The sequence below is a fragment of the Lepus europaeus genome, chromosome 6, assembly GCF_033115175.1.
Source record: "Lepus europaeus isolate LE1 chromosome 6, mLepTim1.pri, whole genome shotgun sequence".
In the NCBI taxonomy this organism is placed as follows: Eukaryota; Metazoa; Chordata; class Mammalia; order Lagomorpha; family Leporidae; genus Lepus; species Lepus europaeus.
This window is the reverse complement of record NC_084832.1, coordinates 18,071,343-18,098,977: the sequence shown is the minus strand read 5'-3', so window position 1 is coordinate 18,098,977 and position 27,635 is coordinate 18,071,343. Positions and strand designations below refer to the sequence as shown.

The 27,635-nt window shown below is 41.9% G+C and overlaps 1 protein-coding gene across 3 annotated transcripts in view; it reads right to left on the bottom strand.

Annotated features, from left to right (window-relative positions):
* Positions 1–27,635, bottom strand: part of DCT (dopachrome tautomerase) — a 117,294-nt gene that overhangs the window by 19,886 nt on the left and 69,773 nt on the right. Inside the window, exons 3-9 of one of the 3 annotated variants that reach the window (XM_062194030.1) lie at positions 24,617–24,702; positions 23,417–24,522; positions 13,411–13,710; positions 11,184–11,284; positions 10,083–10,249; positions 3,773–3,952; positions 1,391–1,526 (exon numbers count right to left, since the gene is read on the bottom strand). In XM_062194030.1, the coding sequence (XP_062050014.1) occupies positions 1,391–1,526; positions 3,773–3,952; positions 10,083–10,249; positions 11,184–11,284; positions 13,411–13,710; positions 23,417–23,711 (1,179 nt within the window). In that variant the 5' untranslated portion in view covers positions 23,712–24,522; positions 24,617–24,702. Of the gene's footprint in view, positions 1–1,390; positions 1,527–3,772; positions 3,953–10,082; positions 10,250–11,183; positions 11,285–13,410; positions 13,711–23,416; positions 24,523–24,616; positions 24,851–27,635 lie in introns of those variants that run through there. The other 2 variants (XM_062194031.1, XM_062194032.1) reach the window with 2 other exon arrangements.

Below are 27,635 nucleotides of genomic sequence, written 5' to 3'. Positions count from 1 at the left end.
GATAACCTCAAAGACTGTTGCAGCTTTAGCAGTTAGAGCTTCTACCCCAGCCTAACCTGCCCTCCATGTACATAATATTGGCACACCCCACCATAAAATCACACTGCTTCTTCACAGCATTCTATCCAGAGCAAAACGCCTTAAACCCTGCCCCCAAGCAACCTAATATGAGCCTATATCCTGCCAGGCTTCTATGACACCCACTGTGGCTCTCCAGCTCCTCTAGCAGCTCCCCACAAGCAGGAATAAAGCCCTGATGTTCAAACACAGCAGTCCCCTCCTGTGTGCAGGATACATGTGCCATGACTCTCAGTAGATGCCCAAGTTCCCTGGTGGTACCGAACCTCATAGATGTTGTCTTTTCTCACACACACCTATGATGAGGTTCACTGTATAAATTAGGCACAGTGAGAGGTGAACAAAAATGGTTAATAAAGTAGAATAATTACAATAACCACGGGGATAAATGTTTTGTGAAAGTGGTCTGTCTCTCGTTCAAAGCATCTTAATTCCTCATTGATCCATGGTCATATTTTTGGACCAGGGTTAACTTTGGGTAACTGAGACCAGAGCAAAATCATAGATAAGGGGCTGCTGTGCAGATGTACTTCTAGAAGTCTTTGGATGCAGGGCATTGGCTAAGCACAGCTGGATAATGAGACCTTGACTATCATACCCCCATCCCTATTTCTGTTTCTCTCAGGACAAGTCTTTGTGAACATATCTCAAAAACTAGTAAAACTTGTGATACTGAAACATAATCCTATTGTTAAGTCTGTCCCTCTGTTTTTAGGTGAAACCCAAATCAGCTTCAACTATATCAAGGGAGTTCACCTCACTTCGAATTTTCAAGAACCATGCATCTCCTCTTTACTGTCTTATATCTCAGAGGCATGAAACCTATCAACAAATGAAGTGAAGTGACACTAATGTGGGTTTTTATATTAATATTGTTGAAGGCATTTGTCATCTTCATCATTCCAGACACTTCTCCATTTTCCTCCCCTCTTCTTGCTACCAAAACCTTTCTTTCACGCAGGGAACTCACTAAAGCTGCGTTCATCTCACCAGTGAAAAATCACCTATCATTTATGCAAATTTATGATATAAATTTTATAAAACAATGATAGAATTATTCTAATTTGTGAATTCTGGACTGTAAACTCCTATTTAAGGTCATTAAAAAGCAGACCATCCCTAAAAAGTATGGGTTTTTGATGAAGAGAGGTGGCGAAGTATAAATGCATCTCTATGGTGGCAATTACAATTAATTTATAGGTTCATAGATCACATTATTCACACCAAAAATAAATACCACTTATCATAATACAAATAAACTTGATGTATTATCTAGAAAAATTTTTCATCTATTCTGAGCCATTGAACGTACCACAAAAACAGGGTCATTGGCAGCAGAATGTGGCAAAGCGCTTGTTCCATTCAGGAAAGAGTGTACCAAGTTATGAAGACTCCTCACTTGAGAGTCCAGAGTCCCATCCGCTTTATCAAACCCTTCCAGAGCATTCCTAGGAGAAACCAACATGCCAGTGACAACAGGCAAAAGCTGATAAAAATCTCTTTATTGTTGCCAGACTTGATCACAATCTTCTAATAGGAATGGTAGGGATATGAGAAGCTCTGTCATAGCTAATTGACCAAGAATTAGCCCCAATCTTCAAAGATAATCCTCTATAAGGGGAGGGGATGCCTGATGAATGCTATTTTTCCACCTGCTCAGTTGAACCATCTCTCTTTTGTGTCCTGGAGGACACAAATTTACCTTAAAATCTTTCTCTCATACCCTTAAAACACATAGTCTACATTTTCTGAATAATTTTTATTGCCAGGGCTCAGGATCCTGCCCAGCACACAGTCTGTAATCAATATTGAATTAACATATAATCTTACATTCATATTTCTAAACCAAATAGAACTTTAGCTTGACTGTAATCCATACAGCATTCTATGCATATCCAAAGATTCCCTTCACCTTTCTCTCTTGTTCCTCAAATCCCTATTGAAGAAATTCTAAATATCCACACCCTATGTCTATGATGCTCACATCTAAGCACACCTTGGACTCACTGGAGAAAAGCACAGATTTCAGGCTCCACACTCAGAATTCTGAGTCAGGAGACAAAGGGTGGATCCTAACAATGTATATGTCAATCAACTCCCAGATGATGCCAATTAGGGTGGCCAAGGTACCACATTTTGAAAACTACTCCCCTAACTCGATTCTGTAGGGACAGACCCATTTTTACTATCATTTGATAACACTCTGTGGGCTCTGTTCTACCCTAGCATAAATTATGAGCCCTGCTCCCCTTAGCACAGCCTTGATGCTTAGGTTCAACCTACCCTATCTCTGACAGTTAAGAGAGAGAGAATTCAGTTTTAGCGAAGACCATGAATCTATTCAGCACCCCTTCTTGGAAGCACCATCCATCTTTTATTTCTATATATGTATCTAGTAATTATTTTTTTAAAAATTTAGTTTTATTTATATAGAAGGCAGAGTTACAGACAGAGAGAAAGCAAGACAGAGAGAAAGGTCTTCCACCTGATAGTTCACTCCCCAGATGGCCTCAACAGTGAGGGCTAAGCCAGGCTGAAGCCAGGAGCCAGGAGATTCTTTGGGATTTCCCACATGGGTAACAGGGGCCCAAGCATTTGAACCATCTTCTGCTGCTTTCCCAGGCCATCAGCAGGGAGCTAAATCAGAAGTGGAGTAGCGGCCGGCGCCGTGGCTCACTAGGCTAATCCTCTGCTTGCAGCACCGGCACCCCGGGTTCTAGTTCCAGCTGGGGCGCCACATTCTGTCCCAGTTGCTCCTCTTCCAGTCCAGCTCTCTGCTGTGGCCCAGGAAGGCAGTGGAGGATGGCCCAAGTGCTTGGGCCCTGCACCTGCATGGGAGACCAGGGGGAAGCACCTGGCTCCTGGCTTCAGATTGGCGCAGCGCGCCAGCTGTAGCGGCCATCTGGGGGGGTGAACCAACAGAAGAAAGACCTTTCTCTCTGTCTCTCTTTCTCACTGTCTATAACTCTACCTGTCAAATAAATAAAAAGAAAAAAAAATTGGAGTAGCTTGGAGCTTGGGATTTGAACCGGTGCCTATATGAGATGCCAGCAGCGCAGGTGACAGCTTAACCCGCTATGCCACAATGCTGGCTCCATAATAATTCTTAATCTTTTTTTGGTATAAGAAAATTAATAGTTGGCCTTTAAATTTCAAGTACTAAATACTGCTGCATTCAATTTGAGTTGAATTTTGCCTACGGTATTCCTCTGAGAGCTTAGACCACAAGATTAAGGTTTGTGGCCAATAAACTTCTAATGTCAACATTACAGAAAGAAGAAAGCAAAGAAAAAGAGCGTGAGCATTTTAGAAACACGATGTCTTGGGCAGGTGTTGTAGCATAGCACCTTTAGCTACTGCTTGGGACACCCACATCCCAGAGCCCAGTTTGAGTCCCAGCTATTTTCTGCTTCTGATCCAGCTTCCTACTAATTCACCTGGAAAGCAACTGATCATGGCCCAAGTACTTGGGTTACTGCTACCCACATGGCAGACCTGGATGAAGTTCCTGGCTCCCAGTTTTGACCTGGCTTAGCTCTGGCTCTTCAGGGCATTTGGGGGGAGTAAAACAATGGATGGTAGATCTTTCTTTCTTATCTTCCTACACCTGGATTTTATTCTAGCCCATTACACGCCCAGGCATGAACACCTATGAGTATGGTAAGTGCCAGTCTGCTGAGCTCAAAGCACCAACCTGAAGCTGAAGGTAGAGTTCTGGAAGAAAGGAGGATTGTCAAACTTCTGCAGAGACAGACAGTCCTGTATGTTTTTTAAGGTTGGCAGCTTCTCACTATTTCTTCCCACTCGATTTCTTCTCAGCAAACCTTCATAGGTGCCATTACACAGGGTGACCCGGCGGTTGTAGTCATCCAAACTAAGATTTATAAGAGGATTAAAAATAACACATCTTAAATCACCAATAATATCATAAACTTGAGCCCAGGTAAATATCAGGGTTATAGTCAAGGTAAAATATTATTACAGCTCTCCTAGAAGGGTCAAAACTATGTGGCTAAAGAACTACCCTGAAAGCAATTGTGAATTGAGAAGTTTCAAAAAGGCAAAGGGACAAAATATGGAGATAGGCACAAAAATGAATGGTAATTACTACTGCATTGGAAAAAGTGAGAGTGTTTATTTACAAGGTAGGATGGTGGCTCCTATTTTGTGCATAAGGATCTTAAGTAACCGAAGAGAGAATAGAATGGACTGTACATGGCAGAGCTAAGACAGCTTTGACAAAAGTGGCTCTGTAAACCTAGAAAAGTCGGCCGGCGCCATGGCTTAACAGGCTAATCCTCCGCCTTGCGGTGCCGGCACACCGGGTTCTAGTCCCAGTTGGGGCGCCAGATTCTATCCCGGTTGCCCCTCTTCCAGGCCAGCTCTCTGCTATGGCCCGGGAAGGCAGTGGAGGATGGCCCAAGTCCTTGGGTCCTGCACCCGCATGGGAGACCAGGAGAAGCACTTGGCTCCTGGCTTCGGATCAGTGAGATGCACTGGCCGCAGCGGCCATTGAAGGGTGAACCAATGGCAAAAAGGAAGACCTTTCTCTCTGTTTCTCTCACTATCCACTCTGCCTGTAAAATAAATAAAAATAAATTAAAAAAAAAACTAGAAAAGTATTTTAGGCAAAGTCAAGGCAAATAAAGGAGGTCAAAGTAAAAACCAGTAAAACTACACAGAGAACACCAAGAAAATGGTTGGGAAATATCTCAAGGCTTCAGGTTGGTAAACATGGGGATGTGAGGGGGTCCCATACCCATAAAATATCATATCCCACATACCAGGGGTGACCTAAAATTCTAAACAGAGCCTCATTTGGTAAGTGAGAAATTTGAAAAAGTGTCACTGTGTGAATTTAAAGGGTAAAAGGTTAGCACCCAGGTATGAAAATACAATCAGCACACACATGGGTATGAAAGAGGCCAGAACCTAAACACCAGGCAAGAAAAGGCCTCTAAGGGCAGCATTGCCCGAAGTGTGTTCTGGGGAGATGGTCTGTGAAATGAGTTCCAGGGTCATATACATGTAGGCTCTTGAAGAATAATAATACGTTTCTCTAGGAAAGGCTTGAAGACATTCTAAAATTTCATAAAGTCATTAACACTCAGCCTTCTCAAAAGTTATTTGGGGGCAGGTATTTGGCCTAGAGGTTAAGCTGCTACTTGGGCCACCTGCATCCCGTATCAGAATGCCTGGATTCAAGTCCTGGCTCTGCTCCCAAATCCAGCTTCCCACTAATGCATAGCCTGGAAATCAGCAGTGAATGCTGAAGTACTAGAGTCCCTGCCATCCACATAGGAAACTCGGATTGAGCTTCTGACTTCAAGATGGCCCAGCCCAGGCTGCTGCAGGCAATGAAGAAATAAACCAGCAGATGGGAGAATTCTCTTTCTCTTCTTTCTTTCTGTCCCTCAAAAAATAATTTGGGGCCTACACTGTGGTGCAGAGGAAAAAACACCCCATATTGGTGCTTGTTTGTATCCCAGCTGCTCCACTCCCAATCTAATGGCCTAAGGAAAGCAGCAGAAGATGGCACCAATGTTTGGGCCCCCTCAACCATGTGGGAGACCTGCATGAAGCTCCTGGCTCCTGGCTTCAGCCTGGCTCAGCCCTGACTGTTGCAGCCACTTAGAGAATCTCTGACTCTCTCTCTCTTTGTAACTCTTTCAAATAAATAAATAAATCTTTAAAAATAACAATATACTTTTAAAAACTTTAATCACAGACACTTCTTTTTTATATTACATATTAATATCTCAAGCAAGGCATCAGGGGAAAATGGCTCTTCATGAAATTAGGCACAGTCATGGAAAAAGAAGTCTTCGAAAATGGAGCACTGTGCCAAGGGCAGTAACAAATATACAGGATGTAGATGATGGGACCTTAGCTAGTAGGGTCCAGGCACCTCAACACAGATAACTGCCCAGAGTAGGGTGTCAGGAGGGAGGCTGGAAGCCGAGCTGGGGCTTGGTACACAGGAGGAGAAAGCAGAGTATTGGTGTTAAAAATGTGGAGATTGTGGGGAAAATAACAAATAAAAGAAGCAGAGGAGCCTCTTGGGGAATCTTTTCCCAAGAGGGAATAGCCCTCGACTCCTCTGTGGTTTTGTTTTCCATGGTTTCAACTCTCTGCAGTCGACATTGATCTAAAAATATGACTGTACTGCAGAGGAATGAAGATATTATGAGGAAAGAGAGATCACATTCACAAAACATTTACATAGTATATTATTAAAATTATTCTACATTATTAGCTATTATTGTTAGTCTCTTACTGTGTCTAATTTAGAAATTAAAGGTATGTACAAGAATATTTCATGAAAAAGGAAATAAAAGAAGTTTAAAAAAAGATATTTAAATAGTAATGGAGGACTTCAATTCCCCACTTTCAGCAATGGACAGATCAAACAGACAGAAAATCAACAAGGAAACAACAGAGTTAATCGACACCATAGACCAAATAGACCTAGCAGATATCTAAAGAGCCTTCCACCCTAAAGCCACAGCCACAAAATACACATTTTTCTAGCCAGTGCATGGAATTTTTTCTAGGACTGACCACATACTAAGCCATAAAGTGAGTCTCAGCAAGTTCAAAAAAATTGAAATCATGCCATATATTTTCTCAGACCACAATGCAGTGAAGCTGGAAATCAACAACTCAAGAATCTCTACATCATATGCAAACACATGGAGAATGAACAATATGTTCCTGAATGAACAGTGGATCATTAAAGAAATCAAAAGCGAAATCAAAAAATTTTTCTACTTAAAACCAGTGGTTGAACTATTTACTTAACATAGAATTAATCATAGGTGTACAAAATCAATTGAAAATAGATCGCAGTAAAAAATAAGAGTGGGAATAAGAGAGGGAAGAGGGGTCGTAGCAGGTAAAGGTGCCGCCTGCAGTGCCAACATCCCATATGGGCGCCAGTTTGAATCTGGGCTGCTCTACTTCTGATCCAGCTCTCTGCTATGTCCTGGGAAAGCAGCAGAAGATGGCCCAAATCCTTGGGCCCCTGGACTCATGTGGGAGACCCAGAGGAAGCTCCTAGCTTCTGGCTCAGATCAGTGTAGCTCCAGCCATTGCAGCCAATTAAGGAGTAAACCAGTGGATGAAAGACACTCACTCTCTCTCTCTCAAATAAATAAATAAATATTTAAAAAGAGAGAGAGAGATAGAAGCTGTACAGTTCGGCACACATTCTCACTGACTTACCCCTAAGGGTAAAGCTGAAGGACCCTTATGGGGGAGAGGGATAAGAAACTAGGCCTGGGCAGATATCAGGGGCTTCTTAAGAGGTTAGATGTTCCCCAGGGTCCAGCGGGCACGTTCTCTGGGAAGAAAAAGTCTATCCCCTTTAGAGAACCTCTAGGCATGCCCAGAGCAGAGCTGCCACTCCCCTTCGGAGAGTCTCAGTACTCTCCTCAGCATTCTCCTCAGCTGGTTCCCTCAGCATTCTCCTCAGCATTCTCTTCAGCTGGTTCCCTCAGCACTCTTCTCAGCATTCTCCTCAGCTGGTTCCCTCAGCACTCTCCTCAGCACTCTCCGGTATGCTAATTGTCCCTCCGAACCGGCCAATCCCATATGCTAATTTGTTGACTATATAACCTGTGTGAAACTGCCGCTCAGGGCTCCTCACCGCCTTAGGTGGGGGCCCGTTTGCGCAAACGTACAATAAATACCTCATGCTTTTTGCATCAACTGGTCTGGAGTCTGGATTTTTGGGCGTCCTCTCGAGCAAGTGGGCATCTCTACTACTGAGAGGTCCAACAAAGCTAAAAACTTGCCATGGAACTCCAAATCCCATTAAGCTGGGTAGTACTAATGCCATCTTACCTGTTAAAGTGATCATATTAAATGTGTAATTGATCATATAGATAGGATTAAGTGTCAAAGGGATCACATAAATAAGACCAAGTGTCTGGTAATAACAATAGATAGAATTAAAAAGGAGAGAATGTTCCAACATGGAAAGCAGTCCACAAAGCAGACCCATAGCATCACAAATGCCCTAAACAACACTCTAACCTCAGAATCAGCCCTGAAGGCATTTGGATCTGGCTGAAAAACCCATGAGAGCATTTCAAGCATGGAAAGCCAAGACACTGTAGCAAAAAAATGACCTACATAAAGGATTTTTGTGAGTGAGACCCCAGTGGAAAGAAGGGGCCACCAATGAAGGAGGTAGAGAACTTTCTCTGAAGGGAGGAGAGAACTTCCACTTTGTTTATGGCCCTGTCTAAATACTGACAGAGTTTGTGGACTCAAAAGTCTTCCATAGCCTTGGCAGCTCATTTCAAGTGATCATTATTTATGATCACTGACATCATAAAATAAGAATGCTAATTGTTAAATCAATAGGAGTTACTGTGCATTTACTCCCCATGTAGAACCTATGTCCTTAATGAGTTGTACTATGAGAATTAACTGTAAAACTTGTTCTCAAACAGTACTTTATACTTTGTGGGGGGATGCAAATTGTTGAAATATTTACTTAGTATAGAGTTGGTCTTCTGTATATAAAGTTAATTAAAAATTAATCTTAATGAAGAATGGGATGAGAGTGGGAGGGTGGGTATGGGGGGAAGAACTACTATATTCCTAAAGCTGTACCTATGAAATTTGTACTCTAAATAAAAGCTTTATTTAAAAAAATTTTTATTTTGGTGCAAAAAAATTAAAATCCAGGCATATGATGAGCCTTCAAAAGTTTATGGAAAATATTGTGAAAAGAAATTACTCATGGATTTTTAAAAATTTATCTTTTCCGTGGCTCAACAGGCTAATCCTCCGCCTTGCGGCGCCGGCACACCGGGTTCTAGTCCCGGTCGGGGCACCGATCCTGTCCCGGTTGCCCCTCTTCCAGGCCAGCTCTCTGCTGTGGCCAGGGAGTGCAGTGGAGGATGGCCCAAGTGTTTGGGCTCTGCACCCCATGGGAGACCAGGATAAGCACCTGGCTCCGGCCATCGGAACAGCGCGGTGCGCCGGCCGCAGCGCGCTACCGCGGCGGCCATTAGAGGGTGAACCAACGGCAAAGGAAGACCTTTCTCTCTGTCTCTCTCTCTCTCACTGTCCACTCTGCCTGTCAAAAAAAAAAATTTATCTTTTAATTCCATTTTTCCATGAAATTTTTTATGTATTCTATGTGTAGGAAAAAACATAGCACATATTCAAAGGCTCAGTACTCTGTAGTTTCAGGCACCCACGGAGGGCCTTGGAACAAATACGTTGTAGATCAGAGGGGCCACTGCATGTGACAGGATAGAAAAACAAGTTCAAGGAGTCTTGGAAGACAGAATTCTTATTGCTCCACAGGCTGCTCACATGCCTGGATGGTCTTCAGTGATCAGGAGGAGGTCCTCCTCTGAGCCTCTCAGCTCACCCTCACCCTGCGGCCTGGCCACAGCAGGCTGCTTCCAGAGTCTTCATCCATGATGTTCTCTCCACCTAGGAAACAACTACCTCCCTCTTACACTCTCCTCACCCTCCCCTCCACCTGGCAAAGACTGGTGCCTCCTTCAGTTTTCAGAACCTGCATCTTCTCTTCTTGCCTTGACTGGGGTCAACTTGTCCATCTATTATAGTCCTTCTCACATTTAGTTATAATTCATTGACAAGAGGTCTACCTTTTTAAACACAAATTGATGGTCAAGGAAGAGGCTATGTTTTCTCAATCTTTGCATTCCCAGCAGGGTTCCCTTACCAGGAATATGACTGCTGCTTAGCAAATGTTAGCTGCATACAGAAATTCTTCCTAATTCTAAAACAGTTGATGTCAATACGATGTTTGTGCATTTTCAATTCACAGAGAAATCCTTATTAAAGAGCATAACAGTTTTAAAATGTCAGCTCTCTCCTGGGAAATTGTTTTCAGAAATGTGTAAACAGAACCCCACATGCATTAGAAACAGAGGCACAAAGTGACCCCTTCATCTCTCAGATAGAAGAAAAGATGGTCCCAGCATCCATAGTGTAGCACACGATCGGTTTTTTACCTGTCACAGACAATCTCCCAGTTGGAGAACCGTGAGTTCTGACTGATCAGAGTCGGATCCTCTTGTCTTGCTGCCCCAAGCAGCTGGTCTGTGCACACATCACATTCATTCCTCCCGGTGGCAAAGTTCCAGTAGGGCAAAGCAAAGGACTCATTGCCTGTGAGTCGCTAAAAGCAAAGGGCAGGCCTAGGCATTTAATTTCTGCCATCAGATACAACAAGAAAGCTTATATGGTGAAGACTGCTAAGGGTCTTGACCAAATGTATAAGCAAGATGAAAAGTACCAGATGAATGGATAACTAATCACAAAATAAAATTATTTTGGCACAAAAAATTTTGAAATCCATGCATACTCATACATATATGGGTGGATTGCATAGGTTATATGTGAATACTGCACTATTTTATATAAGGGAGTTGGGAATCTGCAGATCATGGTATTCTATGGGAGGGGGGTGGCCCTGTATGCAATATCCCACAGATACTAAGGGACTATTTATATGTATATACTCAATGCCCTTGTCGTTCAGCCTTTAAAAAGGAGATTCTACCATTTGTGACAACAAGGATGAACCTAAAGGACATGATGCTAAGTGAAATAAACCAGACACAGGATCTCACTTATATGTGGAATTCAAAAATAATAAAATAGAACACTTAGAAACAGAGAGCAAAGAGTGGTTACCAGGGGCAGGGGTGGGAGTAAGAAAGTATAGATCAAAGGTTCAGCATTAGTCTGGAGTTTCAATGTTTAACTTGGGTACTATAGCTAATAATATTTTATTAAGTACTAGGAATTGTCCAGGACATTAGATTCTGGGTATTCTTAATGTTGGGGGGTGGGGGGGTGGGGCAGGAGGGAGAGAGAGAAAGGTAGACAGAGAGAAAGGGAAAGAGAGAGGGAAGCAAAGAGGGAGGGAAGGAAGGAAGGAAAGAAGAGACAGAACTATATGAAATGCTGGGTGTGTGAATTTGTTAACTGCACTAATCACTTCACTCTGTAGATGTGTATTATGTATAGCAAAACATCATATAGCAGTTCTCAAGTACATATAATATTTTTTAGAAATAAAAAATATGAAATGCATAGTTTTGACCAACCTGGAGATCTCTTTCCAGCCACATCAAGTGGTACCGGTGCCAAGTAACAAAGGCAGGCCCTTGGTGTGAAAAATCTATGGCCTTATAGGGGCGCCCTGGTCCTAAAACAATTAGAAAATGCATTACAGGTCACAAAAGAGAATATTTAAAATGTCAGGCCTTACTTAAGATGTGCTACAAGCAATAATAAAAAAAAGAATTTCAGAAGCAATAAGCACTTTTAGGATAAACGCTCCTTCATCTTTCAAAAAATTGGTATTGCAGCAGTGATTTGGGAAATTCAAGTCATGTTCAGCATTAACAGCCCTTTTTGCATATTAATTTTTGAGCAACAATAAGATGAGCTGGAGTATCCAAAAGAATACATCATTAGACATAAATAAAATGTATTTTAAAGACATTTTCTAACTTATTCCTTGCAAATGCACAAATCCGTAAGGAAGTAGGTAAATTAAAAGTATTGCAGCTTTAAGCACACATAATTCTAATGCTGTATTTATACAACCAAAAAGAGTTTCCATGGGTTGTGCCTCAGCCATCAATCAGTTACAACCACTAGCTGACAAGCATGATCACTGATACCAGAAGAGAGAAAAATACATTCAAACCAATTTGGCTGGCCACTGGAACTGCCAATTTTAGTGAAAAGCTTTGGGCAATTTAACGCCCTCCTTACTGCCTGTTCTATCCTTCTTCCCATTTCATAACAGTTTTTGATGGTTATGTAGAAACTTTAGCTAACTTTAGTTCTTTTTCCAAGTACCTATAATAACTTCAGAGAACTGAACAGACATGAATATAAATTTAATTCCTGGATATGACCAGAAACTATAGTTTTCTCTTCCTCTTGAGAGATTCCCTCACATAAAGCAAACATCCCTCAGAGTGATGACAGCAGAGACTATAAAGGTTTACAGCCAGAGAGCCTCCATATCTATCGATAAAGAAAGACAGATGCTTACCTGCGAGGCAAGTTTTTGAAAAACCCACACAGAAAAGAACCGTTCTCATTGCTTTGGACTCATAGTCTTTTTAAAAAATGTTTCCATCCAGATTGAAGGTTCAAGTCCTCATGACAAAATGATAAGGGGACACCAAGTGACAAAGACAGGGATGGGAGATTCCAGATGAAAGTCTCACTATTCCAAGTGGGTAAGATGTCTTCATTTGCCCTTACTCCAATGAGGAACCCCAAAGCTTGAGATAGCTACAGGGCTAGCCAAGCATACCGAACTGCCATGAGAAGACTCTGGAATGAATCCAAGCCCTCTTGCAAAAAACTGGGGTCTATGTCTCTCCCCCCCAAAGAAAACCAATTCAGGTCAAATCTGAACCTATGAGGACAACCTCTCCTCCCATCTTAAGCCCTAACTAGACCCCAGCTACTACTGAGCCAGGCTGAAGCCAGGAGCCAGGAACTCCATCAGGGTCTCTCGCATGGGTGGCAGTAGTCCAAGTACTACTACTTTCCTAGATGCATTAGCAGGAAACTAGATCCAAAGCAGAGAAGGCAGGACTCAGACTGGCTTGGACATGGAATGTGGTGTTGCAGGTAGTGGCTTAACCCATTGTGCCACAACAGCAGCCCCTGGGCACCACTTTATAAGCATCCAACAAACAAGTTAAGTATGGTTCAAAGGATTAAGCAGGAAAAGCTAACTCTGTATTACTGTGGTTCAGCTTACACTTTCCCTTGACAAAAAATCCGGGCATTCCCAGCAGAGCATGATATAAATGACTGAAGACACGTGAGTTTAATGAGAAACCCACTTCCAACACACACTGTCTAATTCTGCACAAAGAAGCATCATATGCTTTGACATATGTTCAGTTAATTCCTCTAATTTGAAGAAAAGGTCAGAAAGGGCTTCCCCAGACAGACTTACACATGTTTTCTGCTGGAATCCAAAGGAATTTGCCTCCACTTTGCCAACCCATGTGTTTGAGGATTAATAGCTTCATAGAGAACAGTTTAGATTTTGAATTAAGAACATAAACTAAAGGACAGATATTGAAAGTGTTTACAACCAATATATCTTTCCAACTGGAAAGAAACCATTCCATTCTAATTTCAGGCAGTATTTGATAATTCTACAACTTTCATAGACCTAACATAGCCTTGAGGTTACTCTCTTGTCAATTAACTTCAGTGAAATGACTTCCCATCCATGTCCCCTCTCCCAGTCATAAACCTATAACATACCTTAAGCCAAGGAAAAAAACTCACCTAATAATGTGTCTCTAACAGAATAATAATGGAGCCACACAAAAAAGTCATATATGCTGCAGTTGGCGATCTGAGGCTGGGTCCCATTGGGCCCAAGAAGGCCCAGCCAGTGCTGTGTGGTGATCACGTAGTCGGGGTGTGGGCTCTTCTTTGCCAGGTCTAAGGCATCCAAGAACTGCTCCCTCTCCTGAGCAGACAGAGAATGGATGTTCTGCCGAACAACTGCCGGCTTCCTCTGATCACAGTTGGGGCCAGTCCAGCCAAACTTGCAGTCTCCACAATGGTAACCAGCAAAGTTTCCTGGTTTAGAAAAGGGGAATATGGGAGAGGAAATGAGTTTAGGTAGCTTGGAAGACATTTCTGAATTGGATCTCTGGCATAGAATAGAAGAGATGAAAGTGGTTACCAGAAGGCAAAGAAAGTCCAATTCCTTCCCTTAGTCTCCTCTTGAGATCCAAGTGGCCTGAGCACTAGAGAGGTCCCTAGAAATATTCCCAACAAGGCAGGCAATGAAATGCATTACATGATATCATGGATGAATTGTGCCCCCCCCCCCTCAAAATGCATGTGCTCAAGTCAGTTGGACATTGCTTGAAGGTAGAGTTTTAATGAGATAATAAAAGTCACATGTGTCATTAGGGCAGGTCCTAATCCAGCACCACCAATGTCCTTATAAGAAGAGGAGATTAAGACCCAGTCTCACACAGAGAAAAAACCATGAGAAAAGAAAATTAAGAGAGAATGTGGCCATGTACAAGCAAAAGAGAGGGGCCACAGAAGAAACCAGCCCTTTCAACCAGCACCAGGATCTCAGCTTCCAGCTCTAGAATTGAGAAAGAAAGCCTACTGTGTAAGCTGGTGATTTGGTGGCGGCAGCCTGGGCAAACTCATACAGGTACTCTCCTGCCTCTTGTAGGACACAGGAGTGTCCCCTACCATGTCTTCTCCATGTTCAACCTGGGGCTGAGCCGCAGCCTGAGGATGTCCTTGCTGAGTCCTGCTACCTGTGTGGCTCATACCAAAGGTCTAGAGCAGACAGCTCATTGATTTAGAGAGGGAAGGGAACATATACCAAGCTAAACATGGAATCAAAATAAATAAGCTCACTTCCAGGAGTTTAGGTGGAATCTAACACCAAAAATGCTGGTTTATTTCACAAAGGAGACAGTGTTAAGACAAAATCAATGGAGGCTGACAGGTTATAAAGGTGAATTAGTTGCCATGATGTCAGGAAGCACAAATCACTGAGGGTTTCCCATCAGCTGCACACTTATGCTCTCTCCCTCCATGCCCAGGGAATGAGCACTAGGAACATCAAGCTCTGAGCATCTCTCTGATTAGCATTTCAAGTGGAAATGATGTCAGCTTGCCCTTGGCTTCCTTTCCTCTTCTTAGCCTTTTGGACCACTGCTGTGAGCCTAACCAGTCCCTCAGTTTGTGGTTAGTGACAGGTTGAAGAGCGAAAGTTTAGGTCTTCCTGGAATGAAGGGTAGAAACAAACGAGGATAAGAATGCCTGTCTCCCAGGAGACTGAAGGGGTGATGGAAAGACAGTAGCATGGGTGACCGAGCCATCTCCTTTTCCTCCCTTCCTCTTCCTCTTCCTCCTCCTCTTGCCCCAAAACTTATTGTTCTTCCTTCTGCCTGAAACATTTTTTCGCCCCTGCTTCCCTAAATTCTTTGTCCAGCTTACCTAGCCCTCCTCTAAACTTCACAGTGGTCTCTCTATAAACACATTCTTTTTTTTTTTTTTTTTTTTGACAGGTAGAGTCATAGACAGTGAGAGAGACAGAGAGAAAGGTTTTCCTTCCGTTGGTTCACTCCCCAAATGGCTGCTATGGCCAGTGCTGCACCAATCTGAAGCCAGGAGCCAGGTGCTTCTTCCTGGTCTCCCATGTGGGTGCAGGACCCAAGCACTTGGGCCATCCTCCACTGCCCTCCTGGACCACAGCAGAGAGCTGGACTGGAAGAGGGGCAACCAGGACTAGAACCTGGCGCCCATATGGGATGCCAGCACTGCAGGTGGAGGATTAACCAAGTGAGCTACAGTGCCGGCCCTATAAGCACATTCTTGTCTCCACACATCATGTTCAGACATACTCCCACATGACTGTGCTCCCAGAGCACCTCAGAATCCCTTTCATTTGCCTTTTCCATGCCAACTGTAAATGTCTTTATGCCCTTGTCCCTTAGTATGTGTGGGAGATTAATTCCAGGACTCCTCCTTGGATACTCCAAATTGGTGGATGCTCAAGTTCCTTATATAAAGGGGCATAGCATTTCCATGTATCCCATGAACTTCCTCTGGTATATTTAAATTATTCCCTGTTTACTTACTATATCTACCATAATGTAAATGTTGCATAAATAGCTGTTATATTGTGTATTAGGGAATAAAGACAAAAAATCCATACAAGTTCAGGACAGATGCATTTTTTCTGAATATTTTCTATCCTCAAATTGGCTGAATCCAGGGATGGAGGGTCCTACAGATGTGGAGCCCATGGATATACAGGGTTGATAATATTATTTTCAGCTCCAGGCAACTAGAAATCAGTGAACTCACTATGTAGGCCTGGGCTTGGTCTTATACATAATTAATGTTTGTTGAATGAAGGAAAGAAATATACAAGTATAACATGTAATAGGTAATAAGATAAACATAAATTTTCTCTCCCTGTCCTTTTGGATTAGCAGGAAAAACTGTTTTTGTAAATAATTTTGGAAAACTATAGCTACAAAAATAGAGGTAAATAAAAAGGTACTATGACCATAACAGAAAGAAGGTTATTTGTATCTCTAAAGGAAAAGAAAATTGTCCAATAGCATAAAAACAAAATGATTAGTATTTGTGCTCTGTAAAGAAAAGGCACAGCTTCCCTTTCTATTCACCAATGGATTTTTTGATAGCTAAGGAAAATTTCATCAGAATGTAGTAAGTAGGTAGAATGAAAAATGGTAATTGGTTGCTTGAGTTCTATGTTCTTTGCAACATACAAAATATTTTACCTATCCTCACATAGCTCAATTATCTGTATTTCCTACATTTCAGCACCCTATGAGAATATAAGTAAAAATACTCAAAAAGGAAAAATTCTACTATTCCCAAGTGTATCTGAATAGTTTGAGTTAAACATTAATACTGGTGTTGATTGCAGGAGCCAAGTCACCAAATACACAAGATTTATTTAACAGGTACTTATTGGGCAGCTACTGTACTTTCAAGATGCTTCAGGCTTCATTACTCTTGGAATTTATTTTCTCCCAGGATATCTTACTAAAATTTCAGATTATCTACTTTAGAAACAACCTTTATTAAAATGTATTACCTACTCTGATAGCTTTTCCAGGAATATAGTATTTTTTGTGAAAGGATTGAACAAAATGCTGTGAAGAATAAGAACTATCCAAATGAAAATTCAGTCAAACTTTCAGCTGGCTACCGAAAATTAGGTCAGATGGCTGGGATGATAGTGCAATCACTTCTCTTTAACAAAATAGTCACTTCTGGCTTCAAAATGCTAAGACATTTGGGTAAAAATCATGTATCAAGAAAGGCCACTGATTGTCACACATGGGGCTTCTGGGGCAGTATGTTGATGGTGAAGGGGAGGGGGCATGTGCAGGGGAACTGGTTAGGTACTTTATGTTTAATTTTGCTAGCAATCCAAATCTGCTCTAAAAATAAAGTTTACTAATTTTTTTAAATATTAAGAAATAACATACCTAAGTTTTGTAATAGTAAATTCAATGTATTCCTACATTTAAAGGTATAGAACTTGTTTTTGGATTTGAGGATCTCATTATTGAGTAACTCATAACTTATGCCATGAATTCTAAGACTACTCTACTTTCTTTATCAACATTCTTTTTGGTTGGTAGAAACAAAATTATCAGTAACTAATTGCCTCCCCCATTTATGTAGTCAACATAATTTACTGAAAACCTACTGCTTAAAGGGCAGTCAAAACTGAAGCTATCATGACAGTGCAGAGGCTGTATGTAAGAGTAGAGGTATATGGGAAATCTCTGTGCTTTTGACTCAATTTTGCTGTGATCCTAAAATTTCTCCAAAAAAAAAGTTCTGTTTTTTTAAAAGCACTCAACATGCCTTCATCTGTACTCCCAAAGTTTTTGAACCCTCTGGTAACTCTGGACCTAACCTCGCAGAGCCTATTGTATCAAGGTAATATTTCATAGAGTCCTTACAAAAAGCAAGCACATTAATATGGAACACTTACAACAGTGTCTGGTATACATCAAATTCTATATTAGGTGCTATTACTAGTTTTATTAGATACCACATATTGAATAGTACAGCAACAATTTGTTTTCATGTCTGTTTTATACCTACCCTGTAGACGCTTCAAAAATTATGACATTTTCTTCCCTCCCTGTCCATAAATTGCTTAATTTAATTGGTCCTAAATAAACGTTGGCCAGGTGAGTGATGAAAGAACCACTGGAAAGCTGAATAAAAGGCATTAGCTAATAGGGTATACAAACATGAGGGGACCTCAAAAAGTTCATGGAAATAGAATTAAAATAATTTATTTTAGTGCAAAAAATTGAAATTCTTGCCTCATTTTTTCATTAGATGTATTTTTCCAAAAATTTGGAAAACCCCTCAAATGTATGGATTTCAAAAATTTTTTAACCAAAATAAGCTTATCTTTTCATTCCATTTTCCATGACTTCTTGAAGTGCCCTCACATAAATAAGGTGCAATACCTTAGCTTGGAGGAAATAAAAGATGTGTGCACGTAACACAAGCCTTTTCATGGAAAAGGTGAAAATGACTACCCTTGACTCAGATCAGGGATGCTTCACCACTTGATGAACAAAGAACTTCAATGCAACAGTTGCCTACACAAAGTAACATATACATACTAACAAAAGAGCGTTTGTCTGAATTTGAGTTCCCTTAATGACCTGGAAGTTTATTTAATTAAAAAATTCTTTTCCAGTACTTGTCACAGGAAATACACTAAGACCCTTCAGCCAGATCCCTTTCAGTTTTGAGCCTATAAACCTAGCCTAAAGAATTTGTTGCAATGCTGAAGACAACTTAAAAGTTTAAGAAAATGAAAGCTGAGCACACAGAATGTTTATTACTTTAATTCCAATTTTTAGAACATTTTATATCAATTTAAAATGAGATAATCCCCACCCCCTATCTACCAATAGTAATACATGTAAAAAGAGGGTCTTTCAGAAACGGTTGTGTTAGCTTCCTGCAAAATGGAGAGAGAAAACAAAAAGATCCCTGGATGATGCCAATCTATTTACCATGAAGAATGTCCTTGAGCAAAAATTAAATTGAGACAATCAAAGTTCTTTATCTGCTGAGGAGTGGGATAAAAATGGAAGGGAATGAAAACATCCAAACACTACACGTTCCTACACGAACTGCATCAGCTCAACCTCAAAAAGCCATTAGACTAAATAAGCTTAAAGACCACCGATTAGTGACTTTACAAGGAACTCTAAATAGCCTATTCCTTTTAATTAGAGATTCTATTATTTTAATAACAATACTTTATACTCACATAGATCCTTTCATCTAGCGAGCTCAAAAGGACTTTACAAGTGTGGTTTCATCATTATCCCCATTTCAGAGATTGGAAAATGGAGGCACTTAGTCATTTGTACAAACAAGACGTTCTCAGCCAACTGTTCAAAAACAATTTGGTGCATACGTTTTTTTTCAAAAGCCCAAAGACACAATTGCAACTGGTATATTCTCATAAAGGCCAACTGGTAGGTAAGCCTTATGAGCTGAACGGCTCATGCCAAAGTCTCCTGAAGTTAAGCTCCCCCTGACCACTAACTTCAGTAATTTCCATGTTTCAATTCGTTCCTACATGGAAAAGAAAAGGTCAGACTTTGAGCATAGAACTTAAAAATTTTTTTATCAGCTCCATGATTGTGGATTCTACAGCACATTTATTTTTTCCAGTGGATTAACAAAATTCAAGGTCATCAATAGTCTGGTTGCCAGAAGCTAGCTGACATTTTCTCCTTAAGAATTTTTTTTTTTTTTTTTTGGCCAGGTAGAGTTAGACAGTGAGAAAGAGAGATAGAGAGAGTTATAGACAGTGAGAGAGAGACAGAGAGAAAGGTCTTCCTTCCGTTGGTTCACTCCCCTAATGGCTGCCACGACCTGCGCAGCACTGATCCAAAGCCAGGAGCCGGGTACTTCCTCCCGGTTTCCCATGAGGGTGCAGGGACCCAAGGACTTGGGCCATCCTCCACTGCCTTCCCAGGCCACAGCAGAGAGCTGGACTGGAAGAGGAACAACCAGGACAGAACTGGCGCTCCAACCGGGACTAGAACCCGGAGTGCCGGCGCCTCAGGCTGAGGATTAGCCAAGTGAGCCACGGCACTGGCCTTCCTTAAGAAATTTGAGATTGTGCAAGGATTCTATTTGGAAAAGAATCATGAAGCTACCAGAAGAGAAGGTCTTTGGTTTAAATTCTAAAAACTGTTTTTGCAAACCACAAGAAAACAACTCTGAGACAGTAAACAAATCTCTCTGGAGGTAGAATAAACTGGAAAACTTCCATCTTGTGTGTGGCACATCACAGAATGGTAATTACAACATACATGAAGAAACTTTGCACTAAGACTTGGTCTGGTGCCCTTAAACTTCAAGAGCTAGACCATCTAGTCAACAAGAGTAGATCCACCCAAAATCAGTATGAAAGTGTAATGGAATACTATTCAATCTTTAAAACAAAGAAAATTCTAGGGCTGGCATTGTGGTCTAGAGGGTTAAGCCACTGCCTCCCACAGTGGCATCCCATATAGGTGCTGGTTCATGTCCTTGTTGCTCCACTTCCAACCCAGCTCCCTGCTAATACACCTGGGAAAGCAGCTGAAGATGGCAAAAGTGCTTGGGCTCCTGCACCTATGTGAGAGACTTGGATGAAGCTTCTGGTTCATGGTTTCAGCCTGGCCCAGCACTGACTACTGTGGACATGAGAGGAGTAAACCTTGGATGGAAGGTCTTTGTCTCTGTCTCCCTTTCTTTCTCACTCTCTCTGTAACTGCCTTTCAAATAAATAAATAAATCGTTAAAAATAAATAAAAATAAAAAGCAGATGATTCTAACTTGTGCGTCCATGTGAAGAGACCTGGAAGATATTGTGCTGGTTGAAATAAGATAGTTATAGAAGGACAAATGATGCAGGATTCCTCTTAAAAGACATCTAAAATAGCCAAATGTCTGTATTTCTCTCTCTATCCCTCTTTCCCTCTCGCTCTCTCTCCCTACCTTTCAAATAAAAAAAAATTAAGCTTTTAAGGATTGGGTGTTATTGTGCAGTGTGTTCGACTGTTTCCAGCGCTTGGGACACCTACGTTCCACATCAGATTGCCTGGGATCAAGTCCAACCTCTGTTTCCCATCCAGCTTCCTAACCATGCACACCCTGGAAAGGCAGCAGGAGAAGGTTCAAATACTCAGATCCCTGCCCTCCAGGGAGAGCTGGACGGAGTTCCTATCTGCTGGTGTCAGCCTGACCCAGCCCTGGCTGTTGAGGATATTTGGGGAGTGAACCAGTGGATGTAAGATACTCTCTCTCCCTCTCAAATTAAACAAAAATAAAATAATAGCCAAATATATGACATTGACAATGGAATGGTAGCTACCATGGGATGGAGGGAGTTGTTCAGTGGGTATTAAAGTCACAGTGACACAAGATGAGTAAGTCCCAGAGATCTGCTTACAACATTGTGCCAGCATCTAACAATAAGGTATCCTGCACTTAGGAATGTATTAAGAGAGATCTCAAGTTGTGATTTTTCCAAATAAACAATAACAAGCAAACACAAAAACAGAGACACAGGGAAATGTGTGGAGGTGATGTTTATTCCCTTGACTGTGGTGATGGTACCAAGAGTGTACATGTATATCCAAACTCACCAAAATTGGAGAAAACAAAACGTATAATAAACTAAATTCGTAGATTCAGTAAGTCTTAAGTTACCTTAGAAACTCACTCTCTCTCTCTCTCTCTCTCTCTCTCTCTCTCTCTCTCTCTTCCACACATACACACATGCACACACACACACACATGAGAGACAGTTGATATCAAGAGTTACTGTCCAGAGTCAGGCCCAGCTGGTCATAGGGAGGAGGTGAACCACAGCCTGGTAGTGGGAGTCAAAGCAGCATACATGTCCTTCACCGTGGCTGCAAATGGAGACCATACACCATGACAGAGTCCTGCTTTGGGACATGTGATGTTCTCACAGTATGGACTTACAGGACAGGCCCTATTTCTGGTCAGCTGCCTTCTTAGAACAGAGAATCCCCTTCTATATTTTGAAAGTAGGTCACTGTGATCTCGAGTTCCTGTCGCTTCTAAGGAGAATTTATAAAAATTCTTTTAGCAAAGGAAAATAGCAAGTATTCCTCTCTCCTCTGTCATTCTCTATCTTCACATCCCTATCCTTTAAAATAATAATAATAATAACAATAATAATGTTAGCCAGTCAAAACCATAAAGGAGATTGAGATAAGAAGAGTCAATAATTATATATGATTTCATAAAATAGTCTGCCCTGAATTCTATAAAATGGAGATTCCCAACTTCTGTAAAATTGAAACATTTTAAAACATTTTAAAATGTTTGACATGGAAATAATTGCTCTAGGGATATTTTTGAGTTTGGAACTAAAAAGTCACTATGTTAGTATAGTTTTCAATCACATAGGTAATATGAAAACAGTTGTTCCTCATTAGGCTGAAAAACAATGAAAACCCAAGAGACAATGTCAAAGGAAGCATGTACTTACACAGCTTAGAAAAAGATGGATAATATATATTCAATATGCCACTAAAAACATTGTCTCAATACCCAGAACAAAACTAGGACCCAAAAATTCCTTTGCATCAAAGAATTAAAAACAAGATTACAAAATGATTTTAAAGCCAGGACTTTGAAACTTAAAAAAATCCAACATCATCCCTATATCACTATAACATCCCTTTGGATAGTCTTTTAGTAATACTTCTTCATGCCCTTACATGGCTCAATTACCCTACATCCTGGAATCATACAAGAACAGAAATAAGTATTTAAAGAAAGCAAAGTCTGATGCATTCGGCACCCATAGAAGAGTAAGAAGGACTTTGCAGAAATTGCAAATTATGTCTTTTGTGTTTTGAATGCCCTGCCAGCCTTTGAGTTCTAATCACCACTGGTCATGGCTGCTGGAAATTAGAGGAAAGCAATGACTGAAGAGGACCTAGGAAGGCCCAGAGGGCCAGAGAAAGAAGAAATGCACAGAGATTTCAAAGAAGCAGGGCATAAGAGAGACCAGAGCCTACAGGAGGGACCCTGAGCTCCTTTTGTAACACCCCGTTCAAATCCAGACAAGAGTGAACCAAAGCCACTGCTTTGGGGTAACAACCCTCTCTTTCCAGGTCACTGAGAAAGCTCTTTCTTGCTGCGTCTGTCCAACACTGACAAAGCCACAACCCAGCCACAGATTTAATGAGAAAGATGTACCCTGCTTGAGATCCATTCAAATCATTAGAAGCACTGTGGCCAGGATAGCAGAACACCTGCCTCCAACTCCTGTGTGTAAATACCAAGCCTCACCCATCCCCTCCTCCGCAAATATGGACCCATTTCAGGAGAGGGCACCGAATCCATCTTGAAAGGACTTGTTCTGACTTTCAAAGCTGACTCGTGAGCTCTTTAGCCTCCCTTTCCAATAAACAAGTCAATGGTATGTTGGCATGCATTCATATAACTGGGCTTGGCCCTGGTAATATTTATTTAGTTTTCATAACTGGATGTACCAGAGGATGTGAACCAAGACATCATCAGTCCTACTACTGCTTCTCACCAAAATATAATTGGTTCATTTTTCAAAGCCTCATCCAATAGCCTCTGTCAATAGTCTCCTCTCCTCCTTAGAAGGGGCTCCTTTCTCAGCCAGTGCCCTCCCCACAAAGCCAGTAGTGCGGGCCGGGTCTGCTCACAGACACCTCACCTGTGCACTTGCAGGTCCGGTTGAAGAACTTCCTTGGCCACTGCTCACGGTCATCCTGGTTTCGCAGGACATAAGGGCCACTCCAGGGCCTGGTGTCAGTTTGTACCTCTGCACACTGCCCCCGGCCATCCTGAGAACCACAGATGTTGGACGGCTCTGCACCCAGGGGCGGGCAGCATTCCTTGTTCACCAGGCTACCCAAGGTCATGCACACCCGAGGGAACTGAGCCCAAGCCCCAGGCAGGATTCCACAGTCCAGGCACAGAAACAGGAGTCCCAGTTGAAGGAGGCTCATGGCTGGGTGATAACTGGCTCTCCCTTCCCAGTCCTTCTTTATGTCTTCCCTTTCTCCTAGTCTTCCACTCTTGAGCTCTTGAGCATTCGCTGTCTTTTTCTCTTTTTAGTATATAGTTTTTTGCATTCTATCCCTCTCCCCCTAAAAAAAAATACCTACCCAAATCACAGACCCTTCACATGTGCATGTGTGTACAGGCACATGTACACACTATTTTATGTGACTCAAACGACTAACACAAATTTAATTTCATTAGGAGCGCCTCTAACAGCCAAATTTAATGAGGGTAGTGCTTCTCACCATCTTCCCCCGTTAAATCAGGCTTTGTCTAATTGAGTTAATTTGCAGAGTGCTCCAGTCACACTACTTATTATGCGGGCATTTCTATACCCCCTCCTTCCCTCCTTAGCCCTTGACTTTAATTGCCTTGAACTCAGTTCAAAAGCCAAATGCCGTGCTGCCTTTATTCTGTCTGGCTTGCCAAGCCACGGGGCCTTGTGGGGTTTGTGTAAGGGCTGGGAGAAGCCGTCATTAGGCGGATTAGTATTAGAAAAATCCTCATCGTTAGCACATGGTCCAAAGTGCACAATGAGGAGATCAAGTTTCTGGCTTTGTTTCAGGAGAGTAAAACCATCTTCTTTATTGGGCTCATGTGCACCAGCCAAGCTTGTGACCTCAGACTTCCCGGGGAGTCAATGGATGCAGTGAGTCTTTGTCAAAGCCCCTCACAGATGAGCGCACATTGGGAACGGCATTGCACTCCTGACTGCGTGCTGACGCACGAGAGAGACCACTCCAGGAGGTCACGCAACTGCAAACATAAAGAAACATTTATTTAGAGCTGGTGTACAAGGGAGGGCTTTGTTCACAATTAGGAATCTGCTTCCCTCCAAACAACAACTTACTTTTATCCTATTCAGCACATCTATGATGCAGATTTTTAGAATTTGCCCAAATTAGCAGGCCACTGGAAGATCCCAGTTGTCATTATCTGTACAGGAGACAAGGACAATCTGGAGTGGGGACTCACGAGTGAATGTCTGGATTTGCATTACAGTGAGACCTTATCAAACTGCTGGGGAGAAAGTGATGCCTCCCAGGAGCTTCTGGGAACAGCACAGGATACACACAGATCAGCAGTCGTAAGCACCTGTTGGAGCATCCCTTCATCCCCTCATGGTGGAGCAGAACTGTCTCTGTGCTATGGGGTCTGTACAGAGGGCTAATGGGAACTGCTTCAGCCAATTCCTCAGAATACCTGATAACTCATCATAAAAGTACTGACTGGCAAATTCCCCAGCTCAAGGACCTCTGTGCCATCCCTTGACAAGCTGTTGTGACTAATTAAATGGCAGTTCTTACTTCTGGCTCTACATCAGTGCCAGACAGGAGCAGAATCTCTGAGTGTGCGCCCCAGACATAAGCATGCTTTATGAATTCTCTAGGTGACCCAACTGTGTAGCTAGAGATCAGGGGCACTGGGTCAGGATAAAGCTTGGATTCAGAGGAAAGGCTGCAATAGCATCAACTAAAAGATATAAAAGACATCCTGTACATTAGTTTCCTGGGGATGCTATAACAAATCACCACAAACTGAACGGCTTAAAACAAGAGAAATCCATTTTCTCAGGGTTCTGGAGGTCGGAAGTCTGAAGTCAAGATGTTGTTGGTAGGGCTGGCATGTCAAATAGGGCTGCACTTGCTCTGGAGTTTCAGTGAGAATCCTTCTTGCCAATTCCAGTTTCTGGTAGCTGCAGGCAAGCCTTGGCTTCCTTGGTTTAAGGCTGCAACCCTCCAATCTCTGCTGTGGTCATCTGGCCTTCTTCTCTTCTTTCTGTCTCTCCTCTGTTCTGTCTCTTCTTGAGGACACTTGTCATCGGATTTAGGGACCACTCAGGATCCTTAACTCAATGACATCTAAAAGAAAACCCTTTTTCCCAAACAAGATCACATTCAACACTTCTGAGTACTGAAGTTCGCATCATGTTGGAATCACAAAATCTCAGAGTTGGAACGGTGTTTTGGAGCTCACCTACTCATTTCATGCATATTTACAGATTACTACTTCGGGGGATTTCATTCTATGTTTCATGAAGCCTTGAGGCTCCATAAATATTAGATTCAAAATTCCTGGATACTGAGAATGTTGGAGTCTGCTCTCACATCAGAATTGCCACACGTCTAGGTCTGGAGTTTGCTCTTTCATTATGACATTTGCTAGATAACTTGGTTTGTCTGTGACTTTAAATTCAGGTTGTCATGACTCCACCAGAACTCTGGCCCTGACCTCTGTGGCAAGCCCCAGACCCATATATCTAAGTCCCTTCTTGACCTCTCCACCTGGAGGTCTAGACATCTCTCATTTAATATGTTCCAAGCAGAACTTTTGCCCTCTCCTTCAATGGGTCTGCTCCACCTTGGTAAGGAACACCATCCCAGTCCTGTAAGTCATCATTGATTCTCCTTTGTCCTGCCTCCCCAGGTATGCATTCCAAGGCACTTAGAGCAAAATTCAAGGTTCTGTTTATGCACTACTCCAAATGTGGTCCACAGATCTGTGAATAGCCTGCATCAGGATAAGAACAATAAGGACAGAAGTTGAAAGTCAGCATTTGGAATTGTTCACGGTGATTTGATGCTGCCATACATTCAAACACATGACTAGTCATGTCCTTAAAGAGGAGAGAGTCTTACTGGGGGTTGTCAGACTTGTAAGGAGAAGGCCTATGGGCACAACCTGTCAGTCAGTCATGTATATTTGAATTGCATGCTAGTCTGTGTTGGAAACATCTTGTCTTGGAAGATTCTTTACCAGGGATACTTTCAGAATTAGCTTAGAGAAGCTTTGTGATCTATCACTCTCCCTCCTCTTTCTTGTTCTGCAGGGGCAGAGTCCTACAATCACTCCACTACTCACATGTGTTCCATTCATTTCCACCTTTCCTGTTGTCCTGCTTCCCTCTGCCTGAGACATTCTTGCTCAGAATCTTGTCATTCAGGTTTCAGATCCTGGAGATCCCTGGCCGCTCACTTTAACATACCTACACTAAGTCACCCACTCTCTATCATGTCGCATAATTTCATTTTCTTCACAGCACTATCACTATCAAAAATTTTTCTTCCTTTTAGTTTAGTGACTGGAAGTCTGTCCTCTCTACTAGAATATAGGTCTCAAAAGGGTGATAACCTCAACTGCATTGTATTTTTCCAACACTTGAAACCCTGCTTGGCAAACAGAGGCTACTTAATAAATAGTTGATGTATAAATAGCCCCAACTCAATTTTTTATGTTCATCAAGAGACTCATTACTATAATGACCATATTTATACAAATTAAATGCTATTATGTAGGGGTTCCAGGTAAGATTTTGTTAAACTGCTGCAAATGTGTGGAATCCACTGGCCACTCCAGGGCTCCACCACTGCCCTCAATATTTCTGACAAATTATCACCAGGGTCTGGCTAAATACATCTAGTGAGGAGGTTCTCACAAACTTTTGGGAGCAGTTATAAATGTTAGGAAATTCTTCTTTTTTAATAACTATTTAATATTAAATATGAGTTAAATGTAAATGTAAATATTAATATTTAATAAAAAGTTCTTTCACCAATGTTTCCATCAAAAGCCCTTCATAACACCTTCAAACCTCCTTGAATGGGCTTACTCAATTTCCCATAAACTTTCCCCTCTTCTCCTTCTTCAACCAAACATCGTCAACCCCTCCCCCATTTTCCTTTCCATGAGACAGTTTCCCCATCAGCTTAGTCTCTCCTTTTCTGGACAGTACAGTCTGCTCTTTGACTCCTCTATGCACGTTTCCTGCAGCTTAATACAATATTCCTAAAGTGATCAAAGCAGAGCTGACCTCCTGAGTTTTACTTGGTTGTCACTTCACCCCATCCATTGTGTATTCATCTACTCAG